Source organism: Pelmatolapia mariae, linkage group LG16_19 (genome assembly GCF_036321145.2).
Source record: "Pelmatolapia mariae isolate MD_Pm_ZW linkage group LG16_19, Pm_UMD_F_2, whole genome shotgun sequence".
In the NCBI taxonomy this organism is placed as follows: domain Eukaryota; kingdom Metazoa; phylum Chordata; class Actinopteri; order Cichliformes; family Cichlidae; genus Pelmatolapia; species Pelmatolapia mariae.
In genome coordinates, this window is record NC_086241.1 from 64,120,938 (window position 1) to 64,147,710 (window position 26,773).

The 26,773-nt window shown below is 40.9% G+C and overlaps 2 protein-coding genes across 2 annotated transcripts; both read left to right on the plus strand.

The window, feature by feature from the left end:
* Positions 1 to 400: 400 nt before the first annotated feature.
* Positions 401 to 17,217, plus strand: prorp (protein only RNase P catalytic subunit). The gene is made up of 10 exons (XM_063498468.1): positions 401 to 1,120; positions 1,199 to 1,337; positions 1,561 to 1,795; positions 2,500 to 2,798; positions 2,974 to 3,021; positions 3,111 to 3,243; positions 12,531 to 12,641; positions 14,676 to 14,827; positions 16,706 to 16,904; positions 16,996 to 17,217. The coding sequence occupies exons 1-10, from the start codon at positions 715 to 717 to the stop codon at positions 17,125 to 17,127; spliced, it is 1,854 nt and encodes a 617-aa protein (XP_063354538.1). The 5' UTR covers positions 401 to 714; the 3' UTR covers positions 17,128 to 17,217.
* Positions 17,218 to 18,050: 833 nt separating this feature from the next.
* Positions 18,051 to 26,461, plus strand: psma6a (proteasome 20S subunit alpha 6a). Its single transcript, XM_063497209.1, has 7 exons — positions 18,051 to 18,224; positions 19,554 to 19,648; positions 19,775 to 19,856; positions 22,593 to 22,748; positions 23,020 to 23,198; positions 25,192 to 25,286; positions 25,645 to 26,461. Exons 1-7 carry the CDS (start codon positions 18,149 to 18,151, stop codon positions 25,700 to 25,702), a joined length of 741 nt encoding a protein of 246 aa, XP_063353279.1. The 5' UTR covers positions 18,051 to 18,148; the 3' UTR covers positions 25,703 to 26,461.
* Positions 26,462 to 26,773: the final 312 nt, after the last annotated feature.

Sequence of the window (26,773 nt, forward strand, 5' to 3'; positions counted from 1 at the left end):
ACGAGAAAGAAACGAATTTCCACCTCTTCAACCTGCTCCCTGTTAGTCCACACAGCGACTACTGCCTGACTTCAACCCGTTCATCATCATCGCAAACAAGAAGAGACTCAATACTTATCCCGATTTAATCCCATATCTCCACGGTATGGCTCACTATCACTATTAACTCTATCACTCTGCATTTACTCCAGCTCTGCACATCGCCTATGTTCTTGAAAATTATCTGGACATAAAATGATACAAAAGCTACATGTAAATAAAATAAATGTAAAAGTTAAATAAATATATAACTATAAAATGTATAACTAAAATTATTCTCATGATCAATGGGTGATGACTTTTCCTTTTTTATTTTGAAAAACTTGATACCTCACAAACGACGTTGTCTAATGTTGATGACGTCAGGTGTGCGACTCCACTCATGCCTTCTTGCTGGTGTGTTTTGTAGAAGGATGTGAGCTGAATGAGTTCCTCAGGCGGTGTATTTGTAGTTTTATAGTTATGCAGATTTATGGACGAAACGAGAGCGCGGGAGAGCCTTTGAAGGACGCGTAGAAACAGGAAGGTGAGCTTCTGGTGTCACCTGCAGGCTCATGTAATTCACGTCATGTGTCAGCTGTGTGCTTAGTTTGCGTATGAGAAATAAAACAGTTTAAATTTAAAGTGGGATTACAGCTGCTGTGCTCATAAATCACTCGCTATAATCATCCAAACATGGCCTCTACCTTCATACTGAAAGTCAGAACATCTCTAAAGTCCTCGCAGCTCTTTTTCCAACATGGACGTCCAGCTTTCTCCACATTACAACCTCCCTGGGCTCTCTCTGTGTGCAGCAGAGAGCCCAGCCTCACCCTGGGTGTCAGACGGACACACAGAAGCAGCAGTGGACAGACTGAAGGGCAGGGTGGGGTTAGAAACAGCACCATCAGAAGCGGTGAAGAGGATGGTGCAGTGAATGGAGGAGGAGATAAGAGGTCTGCTCCCTGGCAGAGAATCCATAAATCTGTGTTTGCTGCTGGAACGGCGAAGAGGACGGCGGATATACTGAGGAGGAGGGCGCCTCTGGTCTGTGAGGATAAGGATGAAGAGGAGCCTGAACGTAGGTCAGCCAGGGGAGCAGGTGAGCATGCATCACCACCTCTCTTCAGATGTTTAACATCTCATGATGTGTTTGGATGACTATTTGGATGTTTTACAGGAAGGCTGCAGCCTCCTGAGCAACCGCTCCCTTCCAATGAGTGGAAGAAGCTGAAGGAGTCTCAGGGAAATCCACCTCGGTTTGAAATCCAAATGATGAAAGCTCTCTTCACCTCTGGGGGCGAGCTGGATGTTGCCAAGTAAGAGTTAAATGAAAGATTTTATTTACCCCTACGGTGATTAAACAGATACTGACTCTGGATGACTTCCAGTGGAGCTGTGAGGAACCTTAAAGGCATTTTAGATCAGTCGCTGTTCTAAAAGCTTCCTGAAAATCCTTCATTTAATCCAGAATGCTGCGGTGAGAGCATTAAAGGACTGAAAAAGCTCCATGTTACTTTCATTTAAAATCCTCCTCTTCAGGTCCCTGCTGACTTTTGTAGCCACGGAGACTGGCACACTGTCCTACGAGCTGCTACTGCGATACCTGACGCTGTGTGTGAGCAGCGGCCATGACGCTGAGGTGTTCGACGTCTATGACATCATGCGGGGAAGTTTCCCCTCTCTGGACACAGGAGCTTCCAGTCTTTTTATCAAAGCCTTCAGCCGGACTGCGAGGTGGAGGGAGGCTCTCAACATCCTGCAGGAGCTCAAGAAAGTAAGCAGTTTTTTTTAGGAGAAAATTAAACTTATGAAAAAGTATTTCAGTGAGAAAAAAATGCAATTTTAGTTTAGGCCAGAATTCATCACGTGTGTTTGTCATTTGCTAAGCTAAATATTAACCTAATAGTTGTTTTTCTGAGGCTTAAAATTAATTTCTTACACTTTTTCACTCCTTTTTTTCCTGGTGTTCCCCCTTAGTTGCAGGATACCTCAGGGTTCTAAAGTGGGTCCCTTTTGCTTCCCTTGTGGTTAAAAGTATAACATCTCCTTTCATTGCTTTGCAGATAATCTACATATCTGTTTATCTATACAAACCAAGCAGCCATGCTTCTGTTCAGTTCTGATAAACTTATAAATGTTCAATCGTGGTTTGAGATAAACTTTCTCAGCCTGAACAAACCTGAACCGGCTTGCTCGTAGGGGGTTGTATACTTGTTGTGATTTTCTCTGTTTTCTTTGTGTTATTGTAGGGTCTTTACCTTAGAACGTAAAGCACCTTGATTCAAAGGTTGTTGTCATTTAGCACTATATAAACAAAATAGAATTGAATTGAACTTTGTCATCTGCAGATGACGATGGTTGATTTCGTGATATTAGTGAGGTAGTTTTATATATTTCAGGTTGTTTCAAATGTGAGCGAACTCACAGGTGAAGCACGCTTTTCCTCCATAATCATCACCTGATTTTATTTACTAACAGACTTTTAGTCCATCACCACGCAACTATGGCGACGTCATCGCGGCGGCAATGAAGCACGGCGACACAAGCACTGCCTGGGCTCTTTATGATGAGCTAATCGACAATGGACTGAGTCCTCACCAGGAGACATGGGAGACTCTGTTTAAAGTGGCAGGGAAAAAGGAAGGAGAAGAGGGAATGACTGCCATGTCACAGGCTGAACAGCAGGAGAGGCACCTGGGAATTCTGCTGCACATGAGGAACAACCAGATCTACCCTCAGCAGAGCCTCGCCAGCAGCATCAAGAGCTGGTTTGAGAGGTAGGACCATGATAGGGAAGCACATGCATGCAAAACAAATCCAGTTTCTAAAAATGTGATTTTTCTTTTTTCTCCTGCATTTATTTTCAATGTGACGTGTATTAAAGGCAAACCTCAACATGTTGAATATAATCACCCTAGTGTATATTCTCCTTGTGCTCCTTCCCAAAATCAGCCTGACAGGACAGGAATGGACAGGCAACTGGACGACCGCCATCCCGAAGTAATAAAAACCACTTCTGATGTGTGTACGTACCTCCATTATGATAGTGTGTGTCATTTAAACATATATATGTGTGTGCATGTGTTCAGGGGAGTATGTAGGAGTTGTGGGTCTGAGTTGGAGTCCATCCAGCTGACTGCTGAGGAGTACCAGCAGCTTAAAGACAGAGTGATGACCGACATCATTGAGGGACAAGATATTTTCACCAAGACGACTCCAGAGGTGAAACGCACACATACACACAGGGACCTTAAACTTTAATTTATTATCATTTATTGTTATGTTTACGTGACAAACAAACAGCTGTAAACATAAAGAAGCAGCTCGAAAAAAGAACATTCAAACATCCTGTAAGAGCGAGATGAGATTTTTCTTTGTACACCCCGCCACCACTAGGGGGAGTAGTGCTGCTGCCAGTTAGAGTGATTTAATGTTGGGGGGGTGTGATCAGAGAGGCGTTTGTGGTTGTTCTTTTCATATTCCACAAAGGTCTGTGTAGACTCTGTAAATAAGGCTGCAAAGATAGATTAACCGTTTTTCACCACAGCCGTTTCAAAAAAATCAAAATTTTAGAAAAGTGTCAGATAAAAACTAGAAGAAATGTGGAATGAAGGATAACAATGCTAAAGAGAGGAACATGTGGTCAACCTGCCTATCACAGGTGTTGCCTTACAGACTCTGCTGTAACAGATTTTGTTGTGTGATTAGACTTCTTTATTGGAAACAGCTGGAAAATAAAGTGTGTAAAATGAACCTTGTTAATGGAAACTATGGACATTTTTCCTAAACGAGTGTCCTACAGTTGCTGTTTTTTGCGTTTTTTAAATGCAATGCTGTCGTTATACGTCCTCCCTTCATCACGACCCACCTGGCTCATATCAGACTGCAGTAAGGCCTCGTTGTAGTCTTTCAGTTTCAGTGAACGTCTCCCACCACTCCAGTATTTTTAATGCCATTATCTCAACCCGTGAATTAAGTATTCACGTAATTTAACATAAAGAGACACAAGTATGTTTTAAAAACTTAATACAAACCTAAATATTTTTTTTTCTTAATAATGTTTCCTTTCTTTTCTTTTTTCTCTTTGTCTCCTTTGACCTGTTACTTTCCTCTTCCACCTCAGCTTTGCTGTTTTTGTTTCCTTTTGGTCACTTTACTCTGTTTTTCTTTTACATTTGCTCATTTTTTTCTTTTCTACTCTTTTCTTCCTTTTCCTAGTTTTTTTTAGTAGAAAAGTAGAAAATGCTAATATTACTACAATACACAAAATCTGTGTGAGTGTTTGTGAATGATGGTGTCATGTTGCCTAGCAACCACTTATCTTTGGGGCACAATGGTGTGTTTTTTGCAGTTGCACACCTGTAACACCTTATAAAACAGTTATATTGGTTTCATTTTACCGCAGTTTCTAATTTAGATCTGCAACACTTCTGTTATGCGTGATAAATTATGACTCCCATTGATGTTTTCTTCTTTCTAATTAAAAAAATAATAACAGTTAATTCATGTAGATGTTTGAAAACTAAAAGTAAAGTAAAATATTGAAACTAGATTTTTTGGTGCACTAGTTTCTCAGCTGTTTTCTTGCTGTCTTTTGCTAGATGGCGTCATTGTTACACCGGCTGGCACATCAAGCTGGCAGAGTCTGAGCTGGTCAAAAGAATAGCTCTGTGTTTCAAGTTTTATAGACATTTTTAGGTGCAGTGGGGCAGCTGTCTGTCCCCCTGGTTCCAAGACTTTATTGATTATTTCCCTAAGCTGGGCTGTATGACTCTGATTTTTAATAATTAACCACAGAGGAGGATACAGTTCTGTTATCACCACATCCTTTGTGGTTTTCTGGCCTTTGCAGTCTGTTTTGGTTTTTTTTAATGTTAATGGGATAATATTATCAGAGACAGCCAGTCATCCGGAAGCTGTACTTTCAATTCCTGATTTATAGATAAGAATTAAGTTAGATTATGCGAAACTTAAATCACAGCAGTTTTTTCGGATTTATCCTGTAAATTTGGCCAAAATCAGACTCCAGACAATAAAAAATACATCGCAAAGGCCATTCTGCTCCACAGAAGTAAGCACAAAGACCATTAAAGTGAACATTTACGCTTAATGTGCAGGAAAAGACAGTTGATTTTTGATCGGACCACAAATGGGGGCAATGATAAAGAGGCAGTTTTGGCAGTGGGAGCTGCTTTTTCAAGTTTTTAGAATTTTAAGTTATTCTCTCAGAAGTTTGAGTTGGTTAGTTAAAATCTTATAATCAAAAACTCAAATTGTTAACTCATACATGGAAGAAAAATTTTGTTTTCAGTGGCAGAAACAAGCCTCCATGAAAGCATCTCAACACACACTCACAAAACTTCTTAACTGTGGCCACTGTCGGATAATCGTACCTACTGTAAAATTTCATCATATGATTTAACAATACGGCAAAAATGTTCTCATTTAATGATTTTATAAATCCAATTCTCTCTGGTTTGCTGTGTTCTCTGACTCAGCAGTAAATTATATAACGTTGCATAACAGCATAACATGTTTTCCCCACTCAGCCACTTCAGCAGTCGATCAGACTTTTACTGGCCCAGAAAAAATTAATTACTGTTTATCCTGCTAGGCTAATTATATCTCTCAGTGTCTTTCCACGAGACTATTGTGGCAAGACATTTATGGTATTGTGCAAAAGTCTTGAGACATTGCAGTCTTGAGATATTTTTCCTGAAAAATTAGAAGTAATTGCAGAGACTTATGGGTTTTATTCTTCAGCTCAGCCTGAACCTTAAGTTTCTTTCTTTTTTTTAAACAATATCTTTTTATTGAGAGTTTTCCTTTATACATATAAACAAAAAGAGAAAAGGATTGGAGATGATCTGTACATTCGGGGTAATTAGCCCATACACTTTGCTCTAAAAAAAAAAAGGAAAATAACAAAAAAAAGAAAAAAAACATTTTTTTTCCAGTTTTAGACACAACATGAGGTCATATAACCACTGTTTGTGACTGGGAGGGGCCACATCCTGCCGCCTCAGTAGAATATCCCTCCTGGCTAACACCGAACAGAATGATAGCACCTGTCTTTTAGAGGCCGGTAGAAACGCCTCATTCCCACTGATACCAAACAGAATAAGAAGGGGACCAGGGGTCAGCGTCACACTGAGAATTCTGGACAGGGTATGGAAAACCTCTGTCCAAAACTGAACAAGACTGGGACAAGACCAGTACATGTGGATCAGTGAGGCTTCAGCAGTTTTGCATCTGTCACAATATGGAGTGATTTCAGGATGGATACGAGATAATCTGGATTTTGAGAAGTGGGATCTGTGCACCACTTTGAATTGAATTAAACAATGGCTTGCACATAGAACTGTCTTTCTTTAAGTAAGCTTCAGGGATAATTCTCTAGGCTTTGCTTCAGTTAGATGACCCCACACTGCTTTAATAATGTTGAGGTCCAGCCTCCTTGGAGGCCAATCCATGACTGATACTGTTTCATTGTCTGTTTCCAGGTATGCTTTTACTGGATTTTTAGTGTGTTTGCATTCACTGCAATACTTAAAAATGAAGCTCTTGCCAATCGAACGCTTTTCAGATAGTATTGCCAGTGAATCAAAATTTCATGGTACTTTACTGCATTCATAATTTCATCAGTTTTGCTATAATGCAGCACCAAATTATGATGGAGCCTCCACCAGCTTTTACTCACTGTTGCTTTCTCTATAATAAGAAGTGCCCCAAGACTTGTGCACAGTACTTTAGGCCAGGTGAGGGACAAAAGTTGCATGAGATTGCATTGCGCAAAAAAAAAAAAAAAAACCCCAACTAATTTTTATCAGATGTAGGCTAATATGAAAATGACCCAAATTAGAACACAAAAGATCAGATTCCATGTGATTTGCGCTGTTCATGCTGTTGTGAAAAACCAGATATGAGTCACATGTAAGCCAGAAATATCATATGTGGGCTACTTTTGTCTGCAGCGTGAACTAGAGATTAAAGAAGATGATTTAAACGACTGTGAGCCGGCAGTGAGCTTCACTGAGACCCAGCCAGCACCTCTATAGTTCACTAATTAACATATTATATGTTGTTTGCTTAAATTGTGCAGAAGCTGAACTATTTGCAGTGCAACAGACCAGTTTGCACACAGACTCTTTTACTACCAATTCATGTTCATGGAATATATGCAGAATGAGATTTGTCTTGCTGGATAAGCAAGGCGAGAGGCAGGGTACACGCTGGACGTGTCGCCAGTCTGCTGCAGGGCTAGCACAGAGACACACTCACATTCAAATTTACACCTATGGGCAATTACTGTGTACCCTGCCTCTAGCCATGTGGCTGCTGGGACAGGCTCCAGCCCACCGGTGACCATGAATTGGATGGCTGACAAAGACCTTCTGTACAAAAGTAAGTCATGTGGGTTGGCCACAAGGTCAGTCTTCCTCTTTATTTCAGTGGAAGTTGCGAAGATGATTTACATATTTACACAGCTAATTAGCTTACTTTAGCTAATTGATTAAATTGAATAAACAGGAAAATAACAGAGGTTGTAGTTTTTGCTTTCGGTGATAGGCAAACACCCACCCAATTCAGAGCAAGGTGATTTAACTATTTAAAATTTCCACTCAATTTTCACATGAACTAAACAAATGAAGGGCGTATTTGTGAGCTTCAGAGGAGATAGGTGGACTTTGTTACCTGTAAACATAGCCTGCACAGACATTTCCCCGCTGCCTTTGTGCTTATAGCTTGATGTTGTGTATGTGCGTGAGGTTCTTGGCAACAAAGTAAATGATCCCATTTCCCATGAATTTATTTGTTTAAGGGGAATGTTTGGCTTTTTTTCTGTTTTGTGAATTTTCCAAGTAACATGAAATGAAAATCAGATCATTTACATGCATTCAGCTGGATTCTTTATGTGACTCCAAATATGTAGACAGACAGCAGCAGACACAGACAGCAGTGCACTTACAAACAAGCTTAAAACGCTGAATTATGGCTGTGTTGAGCCTTATTTGCTGTGCATGCATATGTGCAGCGTCTGTGTGGAGAGCCAAGGCACAAGCTTTTCATTGGATTGGAATGTACTCCTTTTTTAATAATGCAATTAAAGTAAACATAAAATGAAGTTTATTTAAAAAAAAACAAAAAAACTGGGCAACACCGGCAATGTGTGGTTAATAATATGACATATTTAAATTATTAAAATAGGGCTCGCTTTGCACATGTTCTTGTGTCCTTTTTTTGGCTCAGTTATAGTTGGTTCAATTAAGGGAATTTCCAGCATGCGGACGGCCATGTGAACGTAGCCCACAGCTACCTCCTGCTGAGCAGACAGACAGTTTAAATGAACTTTGTTAATTCCCCATTTAAGGCAGTTTATTTCAAGGGCAAACAGAGTGCTTCAGAGGAGAGTTAAGCAACTCGTGAAGGAAGGAAAAGGGGGGAAAAGAAGGGCATCAGCACAAAGGGGAAGAAAGGCGGCAGTTTGGTGATAACTAGTAAAAAAAACAAAGTGTCTGTTTTCTTTTCAAATAGCACTCATATATGTTTAGATAGCAGAGGTCAAAGATTCACTATTAGAGCAGAGAATGCAACAACACATCCCTTTATCCACAAAGAGAGTCGCTGTGAATAAACTCAGAATGCACTAACCCCGTTTTTAATTTAAAAAAAAAATTAACATTAGCATGATTTTAATGCAGAGCCTCGCTGCAGGAGCCATTTTTGGTTTGTTCATTTGTGTTTAAGCTTCTGGCCACCACTCAGTTATGAGTTTGACATGTATTGAGCCTAAAGTCAGACTTTTCAGTGTCACAGAGGTTGTCTCTTTTAACCTGGTGAGATCACCACATTAGCTTATTCTGATTACATAAGCTGGTCCAGAGAAGGTCTTTTTTTAGTGATTAATGGAAGATGATAATACTAACCTAGTACTAACTCAGTTAGTACTACGGGGCTACCTAAGTAGCTACACCTTTCTAGTGCTCCTTTTGCATTTAGAACTGCCTGAATTCTCCCTATTTCCACAACAGGGTCACACAGGGGATGCAGATTTGTCAGCTTTACATCCAGCTTTAATACTCAAGTAGGCTGTGGTGTTTAAATAATGCTCAGATGGAACTAAGGGGCCAAAATTGTGTTGAGAAAATATCCCCCAAATCATTACACTACAACCACTGGCCTAAACCTTTGACACAAGGCAGGATGGATCCATGCTTTCATGTTGTTCGTGCCCTATTTTGATCCTACCGTTGGAAATCAAGACTTATCGGAACAGGGAATGTTTTTCCAGTCTTCTGTTGTCCAGTTTTGGTGAGCCTGTGTTAATTATAGCCTCAGCTTCCTGCAGCTGCTGTTCGCTGACAGAAGTTGCATCTGGTGTGATCTTCTGCTGCTGCAGCCCTTCTGCTTCAAGGTTTGACATGCTGTGGATTCAGAGAAGCTCTTCTGCATTCCTTGGTTGTCATGAATGTTTTTTTTCAGTTCCCGTTGTTTCCTATCAACAGTCTGCTCATTTTGACCTCTGACCCCTGGCATTAAAAAGTCATTTTTATCCAGAGAGCTGCAGCTTACTGGATATTTACTCTTTTTCGGATCATTCTCTGTAAACCCTCGAGATGATTGTGTGGGAAAATCCCAGCAGATCTGCAGTTTCTGAAATACTCAGATCGCCCTGTCTGGCACTTACAGTCATGTCACCTTCACAGTCACTTAAATCACCTTTCTTCCTCATTCTGATGATTTGAATTTCTTGAACATCTTGGCCCTGTCTACATGCCCGAAAGCAATGAGTTTCTTATGATTGTCAGGTTAGATATTTGTGTTAACAAGCAGCTGAACTGCTGTACCTAACAAAAAAAAAAAAAAATACTAGCAGATGAGCATATATACGAGGATGCGGTTTTTGTTTCTGTTTTCTGGCGTGGCTACTTGTCCAAGCTTCAGCCACCAAATCAAGAGCGGAAGCTTGAAAATTCCAAACAAATTTTCCCACAGCAGCATCTTCTGCTTTTTAAATTAACTCAATTTCAGTTCGCTAGTGCAAATTTTTCACATTAATATATATTTAAAAAAAGCAGGAAATTAGAGATAATAGAATACAGTTTCTGTTCTCTACTTGACAAGAATTTTGGTGTGTTGTGGCTATAGTACGCTTTAACATAATGTGAAATAGCACAGTCTAGGCTGTGTTTTATGAAAAAGCAGATTGTTTGCTTCATGCAGGGGCACGTCATCATTAGTACTCATATAGGATTTCAACTACTGAACAATTCAATGCCTCCTTTGTTGCTTTTGTTGGTTCATGGCTCTATGGTCTGGACTTTTACTGCAGAGCTGTGCTGCTGGACTGTGCAGAATGTGGCTGGCTGAAAAACGCAGTCAACATAAACCGGCTCTTTTAATCTTAAACATTTATTTGGTGCATAAGCAGATGTAAAATGTAGACACCAATCAAAATGTAAAGGGGGAAATGATGACAAGTGTCAGAAGTGAGATAACTGAGAAGTGAGATAAACTAAACTCAGCAGGAAGTTTTTTTTTAAATAGTGTTTGAGCTGAAATTGATAGAGTTAATTATGTGCACATGACACAGCTCAGTGCGAATGTTGTTGGATATGTTTACAGAACCCTACTGTGCTTTGTGTAATAAAGGTGGCACTTAAGTGATACTATAAGCTTATGCATGTATGTGTGTGTGTGTGTGTGTGTGTGTGTGTGTAGTCGTGTAATCCACAGCAGCACAGTGAGCTGGTTTCACATATCAGCTCTGGAAAGTCCCTGGATAATTATACTGGACTTTGTCTTTCTCTTTTCTTCTCCTTGTATTCTTTGCTCGTCTGCGGCTTTCATTTATTGTCTTTCTTCCTTTTCTTCTTAATCAAACATTGCTGCAGAATGAATTAGTGAGTATGCCTGGTGTGTTTAGGCAGTCACAATTAATAAGAGCATAAATAAGAGCATGTGGCAGTTTTAAAAAAAAATCTAGATCATGACATTAAAAACACTCATTTTAATGTGCGTTCATGATACTGTGGATGCAATCACAATTCACTCCAGGGGAATTCACAGCAGCCTATTTCCATATTGCTGTTGGTGAAAACTGAAAGCACTGACAGGTTCCCATGCAGGTTCAGAGCAGCTTTCCTGTTATGGCACAAAGCTGCCTGAGAGTTTTTAAAAGTTTTGATCTGAGTGGTGCATAAAAAAACATAAAATGTAGTGTGAAATTTATAAGAAATGCAAATTGAACAAATTCTGCATAGATGGAGCTTTTTACCTCCCCTGTGGTCTGCATGTTTTGGGTGTTATGAAAACAGCTGCAGATGTCCTTAGATTTCTGTGTAGTAATGATAAGGGCTCACCAAGGGCTAACATATTAGTCTGACTAGTCTGAGGCAGCTTAAAAGGTCAAAACAAAACAAAACATGATTATCTATTATTGATAAGGATTATCTGAATATGCTATTAAACCTTATGTTAACACAGAGGACTAGCTGGCACTCTGCCATCTGCCTGCTGGGAAGGAAAGTCCAGGTTGATTTATTACTGGCAGGCCTTTGATCAGTTGGTGAGAAAATCAGCCAACCATCAGCTCACAGGTGGAGCTCAGATACGCTCTTTGACTCAGGAGCAAACTAACCATCTATGATGTTGTTAGAAACCTCTGCAGATGTTTTCTGCACATTAACCGTACTCTCAGGTCAAATTATCAATCGGAAACATTGCACAGAGGGCAACTATGCTTTTTGCTGAACATAACATAGACTTTACATAAACAATGGATGCAGCTACTGCGATGTCATCCGCTGGTTTGTGAAGCTTTTTGGCTCCTGTGTTGTTGTTGTTTTGGAGCCAGAATTGCCCATGCTTGATGAAGAGGTTACTGGCTAATTCTTGCAAACCTGCCACAAACTGTATGGGTGCAGGACACAGTTAGCTGCTAATTAGTTCAACTTAATAAAATATTAGATATTAAATACTCTCGGATGGTCTTGAAGTACAAATGGACCGATGTTGGTTGCTTTCAGATGATCGCACACTGCTGTTTCATTGTGTTTTTCCTATCCAGGTGTGCTTTTACTGCACTGATAGTGTGCTTGGGATCATTGCCATGCTGGGAACTCAAGCTAATGCTAATCAGATAATTTACACATAATTCTGCATGGTGGATTATAATCTCATGGTACTTTTTTACATCATAATTTCATCAGTTTTGACAAGATGCCTAACACCACTGCCTAAAATACCACCTAAACCCCAATAGAGCTTCCACCATGTTTTACAGATGGCTGTAGACACTCACTGTTGTACTTCTCTGATTTTCAGTGCTGTTTTTGTGTAAGTTTTTGTGAACAATTAAGTTAGATGCCTTTTGTGTTGTACCTGTTTTACCTTCGTGGATCACTTTCTTTATAAAAACTCCTCCACTGACTGTTATTTCCCTACATATCGCTTTCTTTACATATAATAATTCTCCTTTCTCTCTGTCTGTTTGTGTGTCTGTTCAGGAGCTGCAGCGGTTCAAGTTGTTTGTGAAGAGGAAGCCGGCCTTTGATGTGGTTGTAGATGGGCTTAATGTTGCAAATATCAACAAGGACAAAAGCAAGCAGTCAGAGACGGTAAGAATATGCACAGGTGCACATGCATTAAAAGTGTGAGATGCAGATTTACACACAGGGTCTGACCTGTGTGTAAATCTGCACTCAACACATAGTTACACAGTCTTGATTTTAGTGGTTTCTTCCTACATGCATATCTGTCCAACTCAGGGGCTTTTCTGCCAGTCACAGAATGAGTCAACCTGCAGTGTGTGTGTGTGTGTGTGTGTGTGTGTGTGTGTGTGTGTGTGTGTGTGTGTGTGTTTTTTGTTTTTTTTAGAGCATGCATGTGGGAGATGCACGTAAAACTGCCCAGTACCTGATTTTAACAGTAATGAGAGTACTTGTCAGCCTGCCTACATGTGTCTGTCAGGATGTGAGTGTGTGATGGCTTATTCTGCCCCAATTTTCTCACATATGTGGCTGCAAGACAAAGGAAAGTACAGACTGATGAGCCTATTTCCCTATCTAGTCATCTAGTTTGTGGGAAAGTTAAATAATTTATGAAAATAAATGCAAAAGAGATCGAAATTTACATCAAGCATATTATTCAAAGGAAACTGGAGGACAGCCGTACTGCTTCAATATGAATTACCTGCTGAATTCACTATTCAGAGTTCTGGACGACTGCATACATGCTATCAGCTCACTGAGCTGAAACAAGCTGAATGGCTGCAAATAGATAAACAGTGCATTGTTTATTTGCAGCTTGAACATCAGAAACTGTTTTATAAACAACATTTTTCACACATAGTTTTGAGAGACATTGCTGACAGTGAAGTTGAGACAAGAAACACTGGAAATGTTGGAAACATCGTTGTATATTTGTGAGCGGCCTGCAGCTTTGGCTGCTCTTTCCCAACTGCAAATATCAACAAATATTTACAAAGAAACGGCTGATTTAGACTTTTGAGGTTGATCTTTGTAGAGACCGCAGCGTAGCCTACTCAAGTACCCGACAGCACTGCCAGCATTAATGTTTGTGTGGGTACATTATGTGTTAATTACTTTGTAGTTATGTCCTGGTTTTTTGTATACAGTGTCAGCCAATATAGATGCAAATAAAAGGCCGGGACTTTTTTTATGATGTAGATTTAATGCAGAAGTATAAATCTCCTGTAAAGGGGTGACATTGTGGTCAACTCTACTGGTACCATATTTATAGGCTAACAGAAATGAAATGAAACTAAAGAAATTTCCTATGTAGTTTTATTTTGTTGCAGTTTTCATTTTTCATGTTCTCATTTTATTGTTATTGTAAGACGAGCACGTGCAAGGCGAGTTGCAGATAAAAGTTTAACCCTGGAGAACCCATGGGGTCAGAGCCGAATTTGACCCCATGGGTTCTCCAGGGTTAAAAATGTTCCAGTGAAATCAGAGAATGTGGCTTTGTAGTTTTCCATTTGTAGGCAGAAAACTATTCAAATGAAGTTAATTGTGTTAACTATAATTTACTGGGGAGTAGACGGCTCTGAGTGTCGAAACATTTAAAGGAGCAAATAAAACCCTAAATTGGCATTTCAGCCAGTGCATTCCTGTTTTTACAGTCTGGTTATCTAAAGCTTGCTCAGCCATGACTAGTCATTGCTACTCAGACTAGAAATAGAAACTATAAAGCTTCCAGTAACAAAGCATCTTGTCCGGTGGCTGCCAGTTCTTTAGATGTCTGTTTGTAGAGCTTAAAGAAGTAAACATTACACAGTACACAGACATTTTACTTCATTTTTATTGAGGCAATGAGCCTATGTAGGCCCACTCATAGGAAAATAAATACACAAATGTATGTGTATGCACATCCAAATGTATGTAATTTTTATGTTGTATGTCTTTAATGACTCTTTCTGGACCTACACGTCCTTTCTAACTGCCAGCTTTTCCAGATGTAAAACGTATAACCCCCCCCACCCCACCCCCAAAAGCTCATTGCCCTCATGTGGGATCAGCTGCTTGCATTGTAGACCAAATCCTGGCCATCATTTTAGTAATTATTTTTATTAATTAATGTTCTTGTTTTGAAAGTGAATATAAAGAAAGGCATATATGTGTGTGTTTCAGCTGCTGGTGGTGGTGTCAGAGCTCGTCGACCGTCAGGGCCTGACTGTCCTGGTGCTGGGAAGGAAACACATGCTGCGGCCCTCCAGATCCTGGGACAGGCACAACATGAACCTCATCCAGCAGAAGGCCCATTGTTTCTTTACCGACAACATGTGAGCATCTTATGATAATAATAATGATAACGATAATATAAAAAGAACAGCATGAAATATGTTCCATTGGATAGACAGGAAACCAGTGCTGGGAATGTTCCTGTTTACTAGTTACTCTGTAAAACGGTAATCAGTAACTGTTTTTACTGCTTCATGAAAATAATCGGTTGCATAATCTGTTTGCTTCACTGGAGCACGACCTTCAGCATGCGCTGGGTGGTTAGCAGCCGGGATGAAAACGGTGGATTGCTCCTTCTGGTTTGGGGGGGAGAGTTTGTGCCTCAAAGGAGTTGAGGTGTCTTGGGATCTTTATTCACAATGATGCAAAGGTGGATTATAAGGTCGGCTGGCAAATGTAGAGTCAGCAGAAATGTGGACATTGTCTCAGACTGTCAGGGTAGGAAGAGAGGTGAAGTTTTATCCCTAGAATGCCTGCCAGGCTTGGAGATCGGAGGAAAGCCTGGAGTAGTGCTGCTGCTCCTTTGTGTTAATAGAAACCAGTTGAGGTGCTTCTCCCTCGTGCCTTCGCTTTGGAGGGTTTTTTTTTTTTTCAGCACATCCAACTGGAAAGATATCCAGACCTGGGAAGATCCCAGGAGGATCTGGAAGGCATTGCTGGGGAAACAGACAATTGTTGTATGATGGAAAATTGTTTTAAAAAACATCTTTACGGACTGTAGATGTTTCATTAGCTTTCCTTTGTCATGTTAGAGCAACATTGCATATTTAGCACTGAGAGTTGTTGCTTTCGGCTGGTCTCAGGCTTGCTAGTAGCAGGATTCACTGATTCACACACAGATGTAGAAATGGCTCGTTGAATACCATCTTCTCAAACTATCTTGCTGACCTTCTTTGTCCTGGAATAGGCCAAAGCGGGACATTCCTGCATGGTGAATAGATGCAGACCAACAGAGTTTTTACATTTACGCTTAAGGGATGCCTGTCTTGGCTTGAAGACATTGTCTCAACAAGCACTGTGCAAACCTACAATGCAATCTGTCTATATAGCCACAGCTTGTGGCTGTATAGACATAAATGGGTCATCCTGAGTCCCCTCCTCGGTATCCTGAGGCTGAGATGGTTTGGACATGTGCAGAGGAGGGATAGAGGCTATTCTGTACAAAGGAAGTTAAGATGAAGCAGCCAGGCAGGAGGAAAAGAGGAAGACCACAGAGAAGATTCATGGTTGTAGTGAAGGAGGACATACAGAGGGTTGGTGTGATAGAAGAGGGTGTTAGCGATAGGGTGAGGTAGAGGAAGGTCATCTGCTGTGGCGATCCCTAAAGGGTGCAGCTGTAAATATAAATAGGTTGTGTTAGAGACAGGGTGAGAAGCTGGGTCATTTGGGAGGGGCTCAGAGTAGACTCTGGAGAGAATTCAGCAGTGGTGGTTCAGCATTTGACTAGGATGGCTCATAGATGAGATGTTTTGGGCCTGTCCCAGTGGGAGGAGACCTCAGGGCACAACCAGCTCACTCTGGAGAGATTACATCTGTTGGCTGGGTTGATAACACCTTGGTGTCCCTCCAAAATAGCTGGAGGGGGTGGCTGAAGAGAGGGAGCCCTGAGTTACTATTCTTGACCCGAATAAGCAGCAGAAAATGGATAAATGTAACACCTTAGAAATTTATTTGTTTTGCGATGTGTTTAAGTTGATGTAATACCTGCCTGTTTAAAAGGCAGCATACAAGCAAAAAAAAAAAGAAAAAAGAAAAAAAAGATGTCATTAAAAATCATCCAAGAATCAAAAGATCCTCTTTAAATGTGTTTGTGGGTGCTGCAACACAATCTGGGTGGCTGACATATACAGGAAACCATAACACAGGCTATGAATTCAGATGTAGAGCTCTGCTTATTTTCTGCATTTTGTGCTTTTCAGTTCAGAGGATGACCCCTTCCTGTTGTACGCTACTTTGCACTCTGGGAACCACTGTCGGTTTGTGAGCAGGGACCTGATGAGGGACCACAAGGCCTGCCTGCCAGATGGAGCCACCAGGCGGCTCTTCTTCAAGTGGCAGAGAGGGCACCAACTGGTGGTGGACGGGCACGTCACAGCGAGCAGGAGGGTCCGATTTCAGGTGGGGAATGAGACCATGAGAAGAGAGGGTCAAGGCTCAAAGAAGGAAGCATCACAAAATTAACTCTGTTTTCGTTTGTGTGTTTTCCCAGAGTATTCCCAGCTACGACACCATTGTCCAAACCTCAGGAGAAAACTCATGGCACATCCCTTATGATGACACAGAGGACAGGAGCACCTATGAAGTACCACAGCACTGGCTGTGTCTCAACAAAAAGCTCTGAAGACTGTCCTTTTTTACAGTTTGGAATATTAAAAAAATGCTGGTACTGAAGACTTTTAATTAAACTGTGGACCTATAAATAAACATTTACCATCACTGCAGTGTCTCCACTGTTTTAATCATATTTCAATTTAATATGATTAAATATTAGATAATAGGTACAGCCAGATCCATGGATATTTGAACAAGATGTACAACAAATGTAATTTTTCTAATTTTGGCTATGTGCATCCACTAACATTGGACTTTAAATCAAACAATCAAGATGTGATTGAAGTGCAGACTTATTACATTAACTGCTTAGGAATTACAGCTATTTTTATACACAGTCCCCCATTCACAGAAATACAAAAAATAAATAAGTAATTATCTCATATCTTGCTTGGAACAATTTGGTTTTTACTCAGAATATAAACCAAATACAAAAACCCAAACACTTTCTTATAAAATATTAACCTGAAGAAAAAAAAATCTAAAAAAGTACAACTTTAATTGTGCAGCACAAGTTTGAATATAATTTGAATTTTCTCAAGTTTCCAGAATCTATTCATGTACACAATCTCTCGGGAAACATTCCTTCTTAAAGGTCAAACGCAAAAGAAAGCAAATCTAACACTAACAGATAAGGATTGGTTAAATCTTCATCCGTAGCCGGTGAAAAGGCCTTTTAGGGAAGAACTTTTAGGTTTTCTCTTTACTCCAAAAAAGAAAATTGCACAAACGTCATATTCTGTAATTGTCAAGAAATATAGTCTTATTGCTCCGAGATAGTAAAAGAAATTAAAATAATAGTAGTTTGTGATATTGAGTAAAGTTTTGATACTGTATACTTACGAATACACCACCTGATTGAACTACTCCTTGTTACAAATAAAAATACAAAAACTACAGACAGTTGACCCGGATATGAAAGCTCTCGTCTGCTTCCGGTGCAGAATCGTGCCATGTTTTGCTTCTGTTTTTACCTCAGTTTAGTTTCAGATTCGGTCTAGACCACTTTACCTCAATTATTTCCTGCCGTCATGTCCCGGGGGTCGAGTGCGGGGTTTGACCGGCACATCACCATCTTCTCCCCGGAGGGAAGGCTCTACCAAGTCGGTCAGTAATAAGAGAACCGAACAGAACCTTAACTTGCTCTGTCATCACTGCCTGCTAACAAGCTAACAGCAGCTAGTCACAAAGCTCAAGGCTGTTTAAATATGTCACCACAGGGCAGTGTGGAAAGAAAATAGCTATTATGAAAATTAAATAAATGTAGTGAGGCAGTTAATCCGACTTAACGGAGCAACTAATGAGTCATATCATTAAAGCAAAACATTTCAGGCAGCTGCAATTATAGACTAGTAAAAGCTAGCTAATAATGTATAAAGGAGACTAAATTAAACTTTAGTTCTAGCTTAAGGTCCATAGGCCGGGAGGACCACGCATGCGCATGTGTTTATATGAGTATTGTTTTTATTCTAACAGCATCTCTCTAAACTTCTTAAAGCAGGGGAGTCGAACATGCAGCATGCATTAATGTGCATTAGTCATTTTTTGTTCTTTTGCAGATCCACATCTCACCCTGTTGCTAGTATCCTACTCTGTCACACCAGATCTCTGCATGTCTTCTGTCACTGCATCCATGAATCCTCTTTGAGGTCTTCCTCTTTTCCTCCTGCCTGCTAGCTCCGTCTTCAGCATCCTTTGCCCAATGTATCCACTATCTTGCCTCTGTACATGTCCAAACCATTTTAGCATTGCCTCTCTAACTTTGTCGCCAAACCACAGTCTGAGCTGTCCCTCTGATGTACTCATTTTTAATCTTCTGGGATGAAAATATGAGCATCTCCAGCTTGGCCCATTTTTCAGTGCCACGTCTCCAAATTATACATCACAGCCAAATAACAAAAAATTCAACAAATAACTGTAGTTTGGAAACTGAACTACAAGAACTTGAAAACAAAATTTCAAATTAATAGAAAGAAAAACACAAAATCATAATAACTCTAATAAATTATAATGCGTTAATTTGTGTGTTTCTATTTAAAGGCTAAGTGAAACAAGGAAACTCTGTAAGCAAATGTAAAGAACTGAATAACATATAACAAATAGTTTCCTCATTCTCTTGTGTGAGTTATAATTGCTTTCAGTTTGATCATGAAGATATGGAAATATTTTGTCAAAAGAATCTGACAGGGATGTTTTAGCACTGAAGAAAGAGAAGAAGCAAAATGAAAAAGAAAATAAGTAAAAGGTGCCTTTCTTTATCGGCACCTCAAAGAGTGATGTATTTGTGACACCAGGAAGTGAAATTTACAGGTCATTAACAATCATCATCAATTTACTGATAAGAAGAACAAGTAGCTAGTTTGTTACTTTTTTTTTAAATGTTCAGTCATGACGTTTGTGTATATTTCATTTTGCCTGCCTCTCTTCACTCTTCAGAGTATGCCTTTAAAGCGATAAACCAGGGCGGACTGACCTCTGTGGCTGTCAGAGGGAAGGACTGTGCTGTGGTCGTGACGCAGAAGAAAGTTCCTGTGAGTTTGCGTTTCTTTCACATTCGTGTGATCCGATTCCTAAAACGACATTTTGATTGGTGTATCGATGGTGGCCCATGTGGTGAGTTCATCTGTTAGGGGCGCCTTTCTTTGTGTTTTCCTCAGGACAAGCTCCTGGACGCTGCGACAGTCACACACCTGTTCAAAATCACAGAGAACATAGGATGTGTTATGACCGGCATGACTGGTAAGCAGCAGGGAGCTTATTATCTACTCTTATTGTGGGGGACAATGTTAAGCTTTTTTTCTCCAGTCTTCTTTGTTGTTTTTGTATAAAATAATAAGAAAATGGGCTGATTTGGCCCTGATGCAGCCTCCAGTGTATTAGCAGAGTTGTGATTTGGAGTTAAGGTAACAGATATACTCTATATTGCCAAAAGTATTCACTCACCCATTTGAAATCAAGGAATCCAGGTGTTCCAATCACTTCTATGACCACAGGTGTAAAAAATCTAGACATGCAGACTGCTTCTGCAAACATTTGTGAAAGAATGAATCACTCTCAGGAGCTAGTCTTGGTAATATAGTGTAACTGAAGTTGCAATATACTTTCCTCATGATGTTGCAGCCGCACATTTTAGTTATCCTCTTCTTTCCTGCAGACTATTCAGATTTACTGAGTTACAAATTAAACTTCAAATAATGCAAACTTTTTCACTTTTTCTTCTGCAGCTAAGCCTGCAGAAGAACACCAAGACATTTCCAGAAACTGCACATAAACACTTGCTTGAAATTTGAGACAGAGTGTATAAAAAAATTTGTTTTTTCAGTCGACAATAAAGGTTGTAGAACAAAGAAGAGCAGATTTAAGTACAGGAAAAAGACAAGACAAACAGCACTGTCTGTGAGTAAACAGATGAGGGTCATGTGAAGCTTACATCTGTTTCTGTTTGTGGGTTTTATTTAAGAAGCGGCAGTGTTTAATATGAAAACTCAGGTCTGTCATTAAAGTGCCAGATTTAGCCACACACACATATATTCATCAATAATCTGTGGCAGGTTTATGGTTTATATTAAAAAAAATTTAAGATGAAACTGCACACAAGCTCGTAAGGACTGAACATTAATAGAATAATAACATAACAGTGGGTAAAAGTCGCATGATGAAATCACACACTAAAGTACAAATGAATGGAAAAAATAATGAAACTGATTATTCCTGGTAAGCAGTGTCTCATCTGACTTATGTTCCACAACAGATGCTTGTACTGGAAAAACTGCTGATATATGCAATTAAAACTAAACCACAAAGGTTGTACTGCTTCTTCTCCTGCTCCAGCACATCCTGGAGATTCCCAGTCTCGGGGCCGATGAAACCTTTAAGAGCAACATATTAAGACAACAAGTTAATGTCAGCCTCTGCCTACATAAAGGTTGATTTCATCTAATCATGAATCGGCAGTGGCACAGCTGGATGTGTACATACCCAGAAAAACAATCAACAACACTGTGATCGATCTGCTTGGTAGTAAACGTGCTGTGTAAACACAGAAAATTAGAAAAATTAAAGATACTTTATTGATCCCACAAGAATAGAAATTCAAATAGTGTAATAAAAACAGCATGGTTAGAAGTATGCAAGCCCATAATGAAGGCATTATTATGTTAGGTAGCACAAAATTTTATATACAACAGTTATCCATCCATCTTCTTCCACTTATCCAATTCACAGAGAGGGCCTGGAGCCTATCCTAGCGAGAAGTACATCCTGGTCAGGGCGCCAGTCTGTTACAAAGCTCACACAGAGTGACAACCATTCACACTCACATTCAAACCTAGGGGCAAATTAGAACTACCAGTTAACCTTATCCATGTAACTCCAAAGACTGGTAGATAGCCAACCTCTTGCCGCACACTAAACGGTCTGAGCTTCCTCAGAAAGTAAAATCTGCTCATCCCCTTCTTGTACACAGCATCACTGTTCTCCAGTCCAGTCTGTCACTCAAGTTTACACCAAAGTACCTGTAGCTGTCCACATGATGTTAATGATGTTAAGTCAACCCACATCTCTTTTGTGTTGCTGACATTCAGGAGGAGGATTGACGTCTCTGGCTATAATATTATTAACTGTAATGCAATAATAGCAGTGTACACATGGCATTTTCTCTTTTTCAAAGCTCTAGCAGTCCATGTAAGCACTCAGCCAGGAATATGCTCGAACACACAAGTTTAAGTGCCCACTATGGCGTAGCTCTGTTGATTCAACAAAGCTAAGCTGGAAAATAACTAACCTGTAACCTTAAACAGAGGTGGTAGAAGAACTCTTAATCAGAAGGTCCAGAAAGTCCCCACCATGCAGTACTCCCACCTTAGGTATAGATGTGATCCTGAGCTTATAGCCTTGCCTGTTTCCACTTACAGATTAAAGCTACAATAACTATTCCTAGTAAACAATGTCTCATCTGACTCATCTCATGATCCACAACAAACCCTAGTATTGGAAAAACAATGCTGATATATACAATTAAACTAAGCTTCCTGTTAAGACACCTAGCTCTTAAAAAGGTTGGCAGAAAGCTACCTCTAAGAGCCTGCTACCAATTCTAATGAGACCAACTCACCATATCATACCAGCTGTTAAGTTTTTAAAAAGTCAAAGCACTTAAATAATTCTGGCCTCCAGCCTGCCCAAATTACAGCTTCATCTGACCAGACTGATCCTGGATGAGCTGTAACTAAAAATGTTTATATTACACAACTAAACAGAACTGAAACACAAATGAACATAGTCGGATCTCCTGCAGGGAAATGCCTGACCCGAGGGCCGTATCACTTCAAAGTAATTCATTTATTAAAACGAGCCCGTGTCCCATTAGTAAGAGTGCAAATGTTTTAAATGGCAGTTTAAAGTGATGTGAGCTGCTCTGTGGTTGTCTTGTGCTCTTTTGTGTGACATGATTTTCTTTCCCTTCCTTCTGTCCAGCTGACGGCAGGTCTCAGGTGCAGCGCGCACGGTACGAGGCGGCTAACTGGATGTACAAGTACGGCTACGAGGTGCCCGTGGACATGCTGTGCAAACGCATGGCTGACATCTCCCAGGTTTACACCCAGAACGCAGAGATGAGACCGCTAGGCTGCTGTACGTAATTTGTGTTAGTGTGTGTGTGTGTGTGTGTGTGTGTGTTTGCATTTTGATATCACTCCATGTATTAAAACTGAAATTGAAACTTTTTTCAGAGCATTTTCTTAATGTCTGCAAGCTTCAGTTTACACAATGTCTTTGAAATCTGATGCAGGAAGTTGTTAAATTTCTCCTTTTTTTTGCGTGTCTAAAAATGTGGTGTGCAAGGAGCGTATATGACTTCTTTCTTTTCTTTTTTGTGCTCTCCTGTTTTCATTCCACCCTGCAGGTATGATAGTGATCGGGATTGATGAGGAGTTGGGCCCACAGCTGTTCAAGTGCGATCCAGCTGGCTACTACTGCGGCTTCAAGGCCACAGCAGCCGGAGTGAAACAGACAGAGGCCACTAGTTTCCTGGAGAAGAAAGTGAAGAAGAAGCTGGACTGGACCTATGAGCAGACTATAGAGGTAAAATACACCAGAATACACAAAATAATTCCATATTCTTTTCTGTTGCACTGGAATTTTGTCCAAAAACGGCCCGGTAACGATGAATGCTGCAGGGCGTTTCCACTCTATGGAGCTTCGGGAATGTTGGGGATTTTACAGGATACTTTCTGGACAGCCGAGTAAGGGGAGTTAGGTGATTTTTCTTGATGTATCAGAAAATGTGTGTGCATTTTATAGCTGTGACTATGTGGGGTAATTTCAGTGAATTGCTTGGTGTTTTCCAAGCCAGTTGACGTTAGGGAAGGTTGTTGATTTTTTTTTGGAAAAAAATTTCTTTTCTTTTCTTTTTCCGCCTGTCCCGTTTGGTTCTTTTGCCATCAGAATTATTGTCTAAAGGCAAAGAAAGATGCCCAACAGATTTACTTTGCCAAATGGACCATCCCAGCCTTGCTGTAATGGTCTATTTGATTCACCTTTGCTTTTATTGTTTATTTTATTTTATTTTCACTTGCTACACACGGGACAGACATGACTGGGGAAAAGAAAAGGGAGAAAGAAAGAGGGAAAGAAAAACAGCGGGGAAGAGGAACGGTGATAAAGGGCAAAAAACAAAAACCAACAAAACAAACAGACAAAAAATACATATATCAATTACTTGGATCACCTGTTGAGAAAGAAAAGAGAGAAAACAAGCAAAAAAAAGAGAGCAATATAAAAAAAAACATCATCGCGATGATCTATGTGAATATAACAGTAAATACTAAATATTGAATATTATTGTGCAGCACGTAAGATCGACAGCGCACAGTGTGCTTTGAGGTAGCAGCCAAAAAGGGTGTAGTTTGTGTGTGTGAGCACCCGTGTGTACACCTGTGAGTATGAGCGCGCTTGTATTTAAAAGGTTACTTCATGTAATGATCTGCTAGAGGGTGTGGGGAGCCATAGCCCCGTCCTCCAGGGCATGAAGCAGGTATGGAGGAGATCCAGGCTCCAGACATCCAGAGGCCCCAAGAGCAAAGGAGACCAAGGAAGACCAACGGAGGGGCAACCGTGCCACTATCCCCGAAAGAGCCGAGGAGAGCCCCAGATGAGGGGTCACTCAGCAGCCACGGAGCAGAAGCCAGGGGGGGTTGCAGTGACGTGCCTGTGAGCTCCGCCGGCAGCCAGCTGTGCCAGAGTGACTGAGCCCCGGGCCGAGAGGCCGAGGGCACCCCACCCCCGAAGTGGCCCAAGCGAGCCCCAGGTTCCAGGCCCCGACAAGCAGCCACCAGGAGTGAGCCGGTGCGTACCTGGACGCCCAACCCCGGACACAAAGAACCACCAACGCACCGATGTCTGAGGGCGTCTGCCACTGGCAGGGGGAGTGGTGGGGGGAGATAGGCCTCCATACCTTGGAGGGCCTGAGATGTCCCTAGAGAGGTGGCGTCTGATACCCGACCTGGCATATAGACACAGACAAACAGGCACACACAGATACAAACATCCATTCCCACCCTCATGCTCTCATATGCAATTACTCAGCACTCACCCAACGTGGAGACAGACATAAATAGACACTGTACACACAATCACACTCCCCAAGCGTACTCTATACCCCAGGTCTAGGTACCCTTGCCCCTGGAGGGGGAAACTGCACCCAGACCCAGGTGGTGTTACCCTCTTTCCTGGGGTGGAGAGAAGCAGACCTCCCCGACTCCGCAGCAGCAGGGAGGCCCAACATAAAAAAATTTCAAACAAGCCCTGTTGGAATTAGAAATCAGTCTCTGAATGGTCTCCTATGGTCTCTGAATCAAAAAGATACTGACTTATTGAAACCCTCTTTAATATGGTAAAGTATTTATATCAGAGGTGGGTACATGAGAAACTGGGACTGTTGTCTTCCATTAGCTGAACTCAGTTGCCCACCCCTCGTATGTATGTATAATAAACGCATATATAATAACTTTTTTCTTTTACTTTAATTTTCTGTATCATGTTTAAATATGAAGTTCTCCCCTTTGTCTCCAAACAGACGGCTATCTCATGCCTGTCCACTGTTCTGTCCATCGACTTCAAGCCCTCGGAGCTAGAGATCGGAGTCATCACGGCACAAGAGCCCAAATTCAAGTGAGCGTTTTTCTGAAACAAAGCTTCTCGATAGCTTTGAGTAAGAACGTGATCTTGAGTCAGTCGCTGCATCAAATTAGTTTTGCAGAATAAAAATGAAGCAGGCCGTTGCTGATTAAAAAGTTGAAAGCGCTAAAACGGCGGTAATGTGTCGGCTGTGTTGTGTTATTGCTAAATAATTTGAGAAAAAGAGGCCGGTGTTGTAATGGAAATTCCCTAAAACTAAAAACAGCCAGAGGTTGAGATCAAAGCAAGGGCTTACATGTGGAGCTTGTTCTCGATATATCCGTGTGTGTGTGTGTGTGTGTGTTGGCAGAATGAAAAAGTATGACCGTATAACTGTGGGTTTGTGTTCCAGGATTCTGTCAGAGGCCGAGGTCGACGCTCACCTGATGACTTTGTCTGAGCGGGAGTGAAGCGGTTTTATAAGAACGGATGATAAACAGTAAAAAGCATCAACACACAAAATGTCTCAGCTGGAAGGAAGATGAAGGAGGAGCTGGTATCATCTTCTTCAAAAAGAGATGAACAGTAACAGATAACCCTGCCCCCACCCCTCCATGCTATCTGGTCACAAACAGGACATGATATTATCCACGTACCCAAATCCCTGCCCCCTCCTGTGTTTTCCTTCTGCAGCCAGCTGCTAAATGTCTCAGATCATGGACGGGACATTCAGATCAGTCCCTGACGTGACACATAAAGTGTGACGTGGCAGCTGATGTGACAGACGGCCGCGGCGCAGCAACTCAGCCTGAATGACTTCACCTAATGAGTGTGACATGAGCAGATTGGAAGGTGGAGGTGTGGTAACACTACAACTTACAGCACAATACCTCTTAAATGTGGACTCAGTGGTCCTGTAGCTTCACTGTGCTCAGCAGTGCTTCCTGACCATCTTTTCTCAGGGCTACCACTTACATATGTGTCTCTCTTCTTCAGTTTTTAAGCTTTCCCCTCTGCACTGTCTTCAGTTTCAGGATGAAGTTCATGCTCTGTACTCAATGATAACCCAGGGAACAGCTGTGGGAATTCTCCTACAGCAGCAGGTCATTGTCACACCCCTGTTTAAATCTGCTCAGGTCACTAGAAAGCTGGTGTTTTGATCTACCTGCCCTTCTGCTGCAGCTGCTGTACATTTCCACACTTCTATTAAACACACACTTTTTATTTAACACTGCAGACCAGGTGTTTGATTCTCTGCGCACATTCATTCCTGTCTGACGGGGCCACGGCTCTAAGCTCTCTCGAAATTACTCGACAGAGTGTACACGTGAGAATGCAAATGTCTGAACAGTCAGCTTCCACAGTAAATGATCTTTACTACGCCAGCTTCCTGATACAAAGGGAGTATCATGTACCCATGAAGGAATAGCACAGTTCGTTTACACCAGTGAGACCTGCACCTAATGCAAATGATTATTGTGCTGCATTCTATTTAGCATTAATTTGATCATTTTGCCTAACAACACATCTTCTTTGAAAAT

Coding starts and splice junctions, on each gene's coding strand:
- prorp (XM_063498468.1), top strand. CDS start 715: ATGGCCTCTACCTTCATACTGAAAGTCAGAACATCTCTAAAGTCCTCG. Junction 3,244..12,530: donor TCACCAAGACGACTCCAGAG/GTGAAACGCACA, acceptor GTGTCTGTTCAG/GAGCTGCAGCGGTTCAAGTT. Junction 14,828..16,705: donor TGTTTCTTTACCGACAACAT/GTGAGCATCTTA, acceptor TGTGCTTTTCAG/TTCAGAGGATGACCCCTTCC.
- psma6a (XM_063497209.1), top strand. CDS start 18,149: ATGTCCCGGGGGTCGAGTGCGGGGTTTGACCGGCACATCACCATCTTC. Junction 18,225..19,553: donor GGGAAGGCTCTACCAAGTCG/GTCAGTAATAAG, acceptor TTCACTCTTCAG/AGTATGCCTTTAAAGCGATA. Junction 19,857..22,592: donor TGTTATGACCGGCATGACTG/GTAAGCAGCAGG, acceptor CCTTCTGTCCAG/CTGACGGCAGGTCTCAGGTG.